The sequence below is a fragment of the Talpa europaea genome (genome assembly GCF_964194135.1).
Source record: "Talpa europaea genome assembly, chromosome: 14".
NCBI classification, from domain to species: Eukaryota; Metazoa; Chordata; class Mammalia; order Eulipotyphla; family Talpidae; genus Talpa; species Talpa europaea.
Window position 1 is genome coordinate 63029202 of NC_140082.1, and position 10407 is coordinate 63039608.

Here is a 10407-nt window from a genome sequence, read left to right on the forward strand (position 1 = left end):
AGGACACCGAAGCAGCCCTGTAGAGGGATCCACATGGTGAGAAGCTGGGGGCCCAGTCAACAGCCAGCAGCTGCCTGTCAACAATGTGAGTGAGCCACCATGAGAGTGGAACATTTAACCCTGGTGGCACCTTCGAATGACTGCAAAGGCCATGTTGAATGAATCCTCACCAGGGACACCAGGACCTGTACCGCATGCTGACCCACTGAAATAATGATATAGTAAATGTTAACTATTCATTTAAAAAAAAGTTTGTTGTTTTTATCCGCTTTATTTTTGGGATATTTGTATAATTAATACACAGACTATGCAAAAGTCTTCAATTTTCTATTTTCTTATTATATTGTTATTCCCTTCCATGTTTGTGGGTTTTTTTAAAGATTTATTTATTTATACATAGAAGAAGCAGGGTACAGGCCAGAGGTGCTGGGGGTGAGAGGATTCACCAGAGACAGAGTGGGAAACAGAACAGGCAAACTGACCGAAATACACTGCTGAGGGGAGCAGTGGGCGAAACAGGAGAGGTCTGCCGCACTATATGGATATCTCCGTGGCTGGCCGGGATTGAACTTGCACTGCAGAGGCTGAGGACAGCTTCACAGCACTGCGCTCAACCGCCTGTGCCACCAGGGAGGCCCCATTTTTGTGTTTTCAATTGCAGCAAGTATTATTCCCAATGCTCCGAGAAAAAGACTAGTCTGTTTAAGAGCTAGAGGGTGGCAGGATGTACATTTCTACCATTCTTGCTATCATGTTAGGGTTATTCTTAGAAATACGTGATATGTTACTCCAAACTATTAATTCCCAACAGAGCTTTCTCCTAATGGGTTTTCATTAGCAGCACAGTTCCAGATCAAATTGCTCTTCTATTCAACACACACTGAACCTGGGTCAGTTCCATAAGCAAGCAGTGTTCTCTCCTGCGCCAAGGCACAGCTCCAGGAAGTGACTTCAAGCACTATGCACCTTTGTAATAATTCTAATATTTAGTACCTGCTTGCTCACTAAACTCCACAAGGAGTACATAAGGGCAAGGGGCATGATCTGTCTTGTCATCATTATATTCCCACTGCCTGGAAAATGTTTACACATCAGGAAAACAATAAAGGCTGGTGAATTGCCATTATTAATCTGATCAAGAGAACCTCACTGATTAGAACACATAGGATTCTGCTACACAAATTTGGCGGGCCTCCCTGGTGGTGCAAGGGGTTAAGATGCAACCTATGAAGCTATCTTCAGCCACTGAAGCACCAGTTCGATCCCCGGCCAGGGAGATACCCACATGGTGCAGCAGACCTCTCCTGACTCACCTGCTGCTCCCCTCAGCAGTGTGTTTCAGTCAATCTGCCTGTTCTGCTCTCTAGTCTGTCTCTAGTGAATCCTTCCACCCTCCCACCCTCCGCACCTCTGGCCTATACCCCAGTTCTTATATGCATAAATAAATAAATCTTTTTTAAAAATTAAAAAAAAAAAAGAAAACAGAAATATTGTGATATATCTTCATTAGGAGCCCTGTATTCACATGCTATTTCTTCTCTTGCCAAGATGACAAAGCACTTCGTAGGTAAAATCTTAACCTCCTCATTTGTAAAAATTAAGGGGTTAGAATAAGGTTTTTTTTTAAGGTAATATTAGTTTACATCATTGTTTGTGTTTTACAAGTATAGGATCTCTCCCCTCCAGTGCTGCTACCACACACGTCCACCACCATAGTCCACTGGGCTCCTTCCCGACCTTGCTCTAGCCCTTCTCCACCCCTTCCTCCTCTGGTAGCCTCTGTTCTATAGTCAGCTTTCCAAGGTTAATTCTTAGTTTGGTTTTAAGTTAAACCTGTGGTTTCTCTATAGTCCATATATAAGTGACATATAATGTAGGTCTCTTTTAAGATCCTTTCTAGTTCTCCCAAACCTACATTTAATTCTTCCAAACCTACATGGCTAGCCAAGATCACAGTGTATGAAAATTCAGACCAACTGCCTATTCATCATGTCCACTTATATGTGTAAGAGACCCCCCACATCACCATATGGCCCTCTTCTCAGCCCCCACCTCACTTCCTTGTTTCTCTGTATCCCCACACTCTGTAAGTGGTATTATCATTCACTTGGTGCTGAAGTCAGACAACTGGGGGTTAGTCTGAACTCTTTTTTCATACCTAATCTATGATCCAGTCCAGACAATTTCACCTGCTAAATCACTATCAATTAACTTATCTCTTTGCAATCCCACAGCAACTCTCTTGGTACAGAGAGATAACAGATCAAGAAAGAGGTTCAAAGAAATGTGTTACTTTTCTAAGGTTACACAGGTAGAAACAGACAGAGCCAATATTCAAATGCAGTCTTTGTTATCACTTCGCTGGCCTGACTCCAGTATACAGATCCATTTCCAAGGTTTGTTTTCCTTTAGTTTTCATGTCCTCGTCCTCTCCCCGCTGACCACACTGTGAAGGCCTCTGAGGGCACTGTATAGCGGCAAGTCGGAAGGATCTTCTTTTCTGTTTCTATGTGCTGCCATCCCTGGCTTCCAGTCATTTGCTTAACTGTTTTTTGTCAAATGCTTAGATACTATGGCTACAGAGTAAAGTATATTATGGCAATTATCAGGCATTTAATCTGAATGTGTTTATTCCAACCATACAAAATTTATAAGCCAACAGTTGCCAGGGACTGGGAGAAAGGAGAAACTGGAAGTGACTGCTAATGGGTTCAGGATTTCGTTCATGGGGAGATAAAATGTACTAGAATTAGATATCTGTAATGGTTGTACAACTTTGTGAATACACAGAAGCCACTAAGTTTTACTTCTTATAAGGTAAATCTGATGGCATGCAAATTATATCTCAACTTTTTAAACTGTGGCTAAAATCAAAGAATTAAATGTTAACAAGTATTAGAGAAGATGCTGAAAAATTGTAATCCTCACATATTGCTGGCGGTAACATAAAATGGTTTAGTCACCTTGGAAAACAGTTTGGCAAACTGTTACCTACACAGATACTTTAAGATCTAGCAATTCTTCTCTTAGACATAACCACCAAAAAAAAAAAAAAAAAAACAAAAAGGGAAAGAAAACATGTCTATTTGTAAGAAATTGTGCATAGGAGCATTATTTGTAATTGCCAAAAAGCAGACACAGCCCAAATACCCATGAATGGATAAATGAAATGTGATATATCCATGCAATGGAAAATTAACATGAGTGTATCTTGAAAAATTATGCTAAGTGAAAGGAGTCAGTCATAAAAAATATATACTGTGTGATTCTATCTATATGAAATATCCAATGTAGACAAATCTATAGTGAAAGAAAGCTAATCAATGTTTGCCTTGTGCTAGTGTTCACAGGGAAATGAGGAATGACTGCTAAGTGATGGGTTTCTTTCTGTAGCAATGAAAATGTTCTAAAATTGACTGGCAATGGTTGCACAGCTTTGTAGGTATATCAAAAATCACTGAATTGTACACTTTTAAGAGAAGTGGTGTATGGTAGGTGAAAATATCTCAATAAAGCTGCCAAAATGTATAAGCCCATTTTCATTAGTTTTCACATTAATATTTACCTTATAGCATATTTTAACTGTAGTGAAAATTTGATGGAATAAGGCTGAATCCTGCTTGGTTGACTATTAAGGTGATTAAATTCTCTTATGGGAAGAAAAGTCTGTAATATGACAGCTGGAAGACTCAGGGGCCACATTCAAGTCTTTAGAAATGCTACTTCCATAAATTCTATAAATAATGACATGTCTCCTAATGTTATTGCTCCCTTTGCCCCCGCCCCTTGCCCCGGTATTAGTCTTTGGATTCATGAAAAATTACTATAAATTGAACTAGGTAAGGGAGCATGAAGCGTAAATACATTTACCTTAATGAATGTTTCCAAAAAGGTTGAGAGAACCCCAACCTAGAAAAAACTTACTTTGGTTTGGAACTGGAATTGAATATCACACTTTATGTCATTTCACATTTGAGAATCTATTCTATTGTTAGTAAAGTACTCATCTGCAAAAGTATGAAGCTTTATTTAATTAGGATCTTAGAATTTCACAATAAAAAAGAATAGTAAATATGTTCATGTTTTGACTCCTTAACATAAAATCTTTACATTGTTAGTTTTGATATGGAGAATGGATTAGAAAGAAGGAGGGTCATATCTTTATGAGGTTTCTTTTTTTTTTTCCACAGCACAGCAAAAGATACTGCTGTTGAATTATGGGGTTAGGGATGAAGAGACGCAGAGCAAGAGAGGTCACCAGGAGATACAAACTTGTACCTGGTGACTGGATATGTAATTCAGAGAGGACAGACTTAAGTCATCTTTCTCCCCAAAGAATCCTAAAGCTTCCCATTTTAAATCGCCTCAAGGTCCAGAAAGGATAATTCTACCCTCAAAACAATCAGTCTATTCAGTATAAAATTCTTTTGCTGCTAAGCTAGAACAAAAATTTTTCTGTACATATAAAAAAACTATCAATACTAGATGTGAATCACCAAATTTTAATAAAGTTTGAATTATGCATTCTCTGTTCAGAAATCTAAGAATTTCACAGCTCAGGAAAGAACTTTATAGGTATATGTAGATAAATATGAGCATATAGTTGAGGAGACTGAAGTATAGAACTGAGTTTTAGCAAGTGACCTAGAACCAGGAGATTTGAACTTAGGTTTTCCATCTCCTAAATTAGTCTTCTTAAACTCTTAAACTTATTTCATACAAGACATGCAAAATAACTTTAAAAATTAACTATATAGGGCCTCCTCAGTGGTGCAGCGGTTGAGCACTGGGTTGCAAAGCTGCCCACAGCCTCCGCGGCGCCAGTTCAATCCCCGGCTGCTCCCCGGCCACCAGAGGAGGGTCCCACATGGCGCGCAGACCTCTCCTGCCGCCCGCAGCTCCCCTCAGCAGTGTACTTTGGTCCTTCTGCCTGCTCTGCTCCCTGCTCTGGTGAATTCTCTCACCCTCCCGCGCTTCTGACTGTACCCAGTGCATGTATAAACAAACAAACAAACAAATAAATAAAACATGCCTCTTTAAAAAAAAATTAACTATATAGAGGCTCTTCTTAAGTTTTACACGTCACATATTTCAAATATATTAGGGGGATGGTAATTCTCTCTCTCACTCTCTCGAGATATATATATATATATATATATATATATATATATATGTATGTATGTATGTATGTATCTGCTCAATGGATAAGTACTAAATAACTTTAAATTATATAACCATACCCAGGGAAGTTAGAAGGAAGGAATAAGAGGAGTCATAATCTTGAAGCTGTGACTGAACAATATACATATACAACTAGGTTTCAGTCCTTAAAAGTATGACAAGATCATATTAGAGAGACAATCAAATTGCACTTGAATTGTACAGTTAGAGAACAAATCAATTTATATACAAATAACACTGTATACATCATCTGTTTATCCTTAGACCTTTTAAAAAAATGCTTTCATATTGTTTGTCAGATTACTTTAATTTGCCAGATGTCTGCTAAGGAAAAGCAAAGCCAAAGAGATCAGTTAACTGGAAAGTCAAAGTATGTGTTATATTAAAATGTTATCAAATTACCTTACTGAACAAAGAAGGATTTGTATAAACTATAGTTTCATATTTTATTCCAAGTAAACAAATACAAATAAAAAATAGGATGTGGACAGACTGACTATATTTCTAATGAGTCAAAACAGAAGAAAGCAGGTAAGAGAAGATGAGCCACTTTCATTCACTAGAGACTTAGGCAAAGAATGCTGCTTTGGATGATATGATGTTACATTAAGGAGTCCTAGTCTATGATGTACTAGAACTCTACTGTCCCACAAGTTTATAATCAAAAGTAACCAGAGGCTTCCTTTTCCAAGGGTGCCCACTGATTCAGGCAAAAAGGTCCAAAGCTCCAAATTTTAACTGCCAAACTATAAACCAAATGAGAAATACTCTGACTTGCTTTATTACTTGTAGGCAAAGTAATACAGAAAATTAAACCTAGATGTCATGTACAATATTGGTATAAGATATGTATTAATACATGTTAATGTATATTTTTCACCAACTGAGTAAGATGGAAAGATCTTTTAGAGAGGTTAAGTAAGATGCTATTAGCACATAAACTCACAGGTTAAAGATCAAAACCACAGTGGTGACAGAGGAAATTTTTCAGCTTGATATTGGTAGAAAATGGTCTAATTCATAAAGGAAAGAGACTACACATATTTAAAGTAGCTAGTGCAAAAACATGTACAAAGAATGTCAATTCTTTGCAGTATAAGCAGTTCACATTACTAGAAGTGGCCATAAAGAAGTGGTTCAATTATGGTATGCCCCTACAATGGAACACCATGGAGACACGTTACAATCCTGGCATACTGCACAGCTGGATCTATATGTGCTAATGCAGAACTAGCTCCAGAAGATATTAATAGAAGAAGAGCAAGATATAGGACAGTATAGGACAGCAACATTATTTTTAATCAATATTGCAATAAATAGATATTTTAAAATACCTTGTGGTATCTTCTTAGCTGTGCTTCTTTTGCTTCTTGAACTTCTTTTTCCAGGTATTTTTTTATCCTTTCCTAAGAAAGCCTGTCCATCTCTGGAGCCTTCACAAGGAGTGTTTTCTGAGTTTTCACTTGCAGCCACCTCACAGCTAGGTGTGCAACTTTCATTATTGTTGAGACAGTCTTGCTCAGACACTCGAGGTTTGCCCATTGCACTGTCACTGCTGCTCAGATGTTCATACCTGTCCCCATCAAGTTGATTTTCATTTTCATCTGATGCAGAAGGCAAGTGTGTTCCTATACTTTCCACGCTGTCACCAGAATGACACCCATCTTGTGGTTCTATCTGCAGATTACATGTAGGAGTTTTGCTGTCATCCATTAGAGCATCTTTTGTTGAACCATTTAAGTTTCATTAAAGTCCTTCCATGTCTACAATGACAAAAAGGAAAAAACTACTTCATTTTCTCAGTTTTAGATTTTTAGTGATCATTGATTTTCCTCTTCTCTTGGGTGGTTTTACTTTAAGTACAAGTAGGGAAGGAAGAAAATGGCTGAAGTTCATTGTTACCACTTCTTTCCACTTTAACTCCACTCAACCTCACCTAGTTTTTCTTGAATATAAGTTTCTCAACCCTAGCAACATTTATCAGCTGTGGAGTTAGTCCAAATTCTATCCTAGACCTACTAAATCAGAATTTCTGAGAATGTAGTCTGGGTACTGATAAAATATTTAAAAGCTCTCTAAGAGATTCTAATGTACATTGTATATTGGGACCACTGCCTTAATGAAAGAAATTACTGATTAAATGAGTTTCTGTTAATATCAGTCAGTCTTAAATACTTACCAGACAAGTGAAAGTTAGGTAAGTAAATTTTTTCTTTTTTTTTAAATTTTCTCAAATTTATTTTTGCCTAGAAGAACTGGGGTAAGGCCAGAGGTGCGGGGAATGAGAGGATTCACAGAGACAGAGTAGGGAGCAGAACAGGCAGATCTACAGAAATACACTGTTGAGGGGATTCAAACTCAGGCTATAGTGATGGTAGCTGGCCACCAGGGAAGCCCCTTTGTTGTTCATTTTTGTACAATGTTTGATTTCTTCTCTCAGGTGATTTCTCCCCATAAAATTACCACCCAAAACACCCATGAACTGTTACCATATGCCATTCATGACAACATGGATGGAGCTGGAAGGGATAATGCTCAGTGAAATAAGTTAGAAGGAAAAAGAAAAATATCAGATGCTTTCACTTATAGGAGGAATTTAGGGAAGCCATCCAAGGGGCCAGGGAAAAAAGGGTAAAAAAATAAATAAATTGTCCAAAGAGAAGCAATATACAATAGGAAAATATTTAGATATTTTTAAAATAAATTGAGAAAAGGCATGTGGGGGGGTATCTGGGTAGTATATATTTATACTATATTCTTATTATATCTTTTACTTCCTAAAAATAAGCCTTGAAAAAGTACTTTAGAATTGTCAGGAAATTTCTTCTTCCATGCAATTAAGAAAATAAGAAAAGAGGATCCTGATTAACTTTAGTCTATCTAATTTTGAGTTGGAAGACTCTAAATTTAGAGTTGGTAGATATAAACTACTCCAGGGAATCTGCTAACATTTTAAAGATCTACCAATTAGATTCCAAGCCATTGATCAATCATGTTTCATCCCTTCTTTATCATCTAAAAGTACACTGCAATTTAAGGAAAATGATGACAGTCAGATTTAGATATGTTTTTATGCGCGTCAAGCATTACTTTGAGTGTGAATCAAATATGATATTCCAGTAGTTCTGAGGGGAAAAAAATCTCCACGATAAGACTTTTAAAATTCTTCATATTAATAGACAGAAATGCTTACTCTTTAGAAACATATAAACTACAATCCTATAAAACATGGAAAGTGCAAAATAAGACATTAAATTACACTGAACGTAATTAATCCCACTAAACTGTACATTTAAAAATGCATGTTACATGTATTTACATGTATTTTTTATTACAATAAATGTAGTGAAAATAAATTTTTTTTAAAGATTTGTTTATTTATACAAGAGCTGGGGTAGAGGCCAGAGGCACAGGAGGGTGAGAGGATTCACTAGAGACAGAGCAGGGAGCAGAACAGGCAGATGGACCGAAAGCACTGCTGAGGGGAGCAGTGGGCAAGACAGGAGAGGTCTGCTGCGCCATGTGGGTTTCTCCCTGGCCAGCCGGGAATCGAACACGCGCTGCAGAGGCTGCAGACCGCTTCACAGCGCTGCGCTCAACCTGCTGTGCTACCAGGGAGGCCCTGAAAATAAATTTATATGGCTAAGTAGGACAAAATGTCAATCCTTAAAACCTAGTACCCTCAGTTGTTTTCTAATGTAAGTATCAAGGAACATGTATTTGCAATTGCAAGTACAAAGGTTTTACACTTTTACCTGGAAGAGACACAGAGGTCACAAGCCAAGGGAGATGGCGGGAAGCAGAAAACAGTTTAGAGCATCTAAAACACCTGCTGAGTTTCTATCGTGCATTACAAACTGTGCCAGGCACATTACAGACCTTACTTCTAATCCTCCAACCAAGTCTACATGGGAGGTATTTTAAATGAAGAGTCTGAGGTTTGCAGAGGCAAAAATAACTTGTTTAAGATCATATTCCTGGAAAGAAGTGGAAATGGAGTGAAAGTAGGTTTCCTTACTTGAATACCATGTAGTCAGTAGAACAGCTGATAGCACAGGCAGATTGAGACTCAAATTCCTCCTACGCCTTTTAACAAAATGTGGGTATTACCTGAGGCAAGTTTCCTAGCATCTTCAAGTTTCAATTTTCTCATTTGTAAAAGTGGAAAACTGTAATACCCACCTCAAAGTGTCATTTTTAGAGGCTTTGACAACACTGCAGGGAAAGCACTTAACAAAGTGCTTGGTCACAGTGAATGCTCAATAAAAGTTATCTATTTTTACTCTCAAGAAATCTCACAGGCTGGCATTAAATACTGGAGGTCTACTCAAGTGAGTCTGTAGCCTTACTATAAATTCAGAAACAGTTTTTCCAGGCCTCTTAGTAGTGATTAGGCTCTTGATGATAGGCTAATGTGAACCAGTATCATTTGAGAATACTTAAGTATTGATTTATGATGGGGACATCTCATTCAGTTCCTGGAATGCTGAAACATCTGTTCTGCACACTCTGTTTCAAATGATTAAGAGAGCTAGAAATTAGTGATTAAGGCTCGTTGGTGAGTATAAAATTACAGATCACAATCACAGCCTTGTGGAGTGTCAGTATCATATATCAGGCCCTAAGATAAACTTTTCAGGCCAATACTCTTATTCAATTCTCACAATTGTATTAGCTGTAAATAATTTTAATTCCACTACACTAATGAAGCAGCTAAGTCTCATATCTCATCAAGTCACTAAGCTGGTAAATTTAGACGTGGAATTTGGGTCAGTTATGATCTTGAGGTCACAATCTTAATCATTATGCTCCATGGACAACAGGAAGAAAGTAGCTGAAAGAATGTTCCACTCCAGCTGTGTTATACCCTAATGAAGAATCTCCACCCTACAACAGGAGACACATCTCTAATGATCAAGAAGTTCAGGTTCCCTGGAAGTGCTGGATCCATACAATATACCCATTCCCATATAGCCTCTTCTGTTTAGAACTTCAAAAAAGGATACATTAATATACTATTAAAAGTATTCCTTGCACTTGGCTTAAAAGCATTTTACCTCCCTAAAACCTGGAAACAACCCAAATGCCCAAAACCGATGACTGGATCGAGAAGATGTGGTACATATACACAATGGAATACTATTCAGCAATCAAAAAGATAAACTAACAGTAACATGAGTGGAGCTACAAGGAATTATGCTCAGCAAAATTAGTCAGAAGGAAAAA

General features: G+C 37.7%; 1 protein-coding gene across 1 annotated transcript in view; it reads right to left on the minus strand.

Moving 5' to 3' along the window:
* The window catches only part of CNST (consortin, connexin sorting protein), a gene marked incomplete at its 3' end in the record, with an annotated part of 60119 nt that extends 53181 nt beyond the window's left edge, over window positions 1-6938 (minus strand). The window contains exon 1 of the mRNA XM_084253648.1: window positions 6516-6938. Within this exon, the coding sequence (XP_084109774.1) occupies window positions 6516-6894 (379 nt within the window). The 5' untranslated portion in view covers window positions 6895-6938. The remainder of the gene's footprint in view (window positions 1-6515) is intronic.
* Window positions 6939-10407: the final 3469 nt, after the last annotated feature.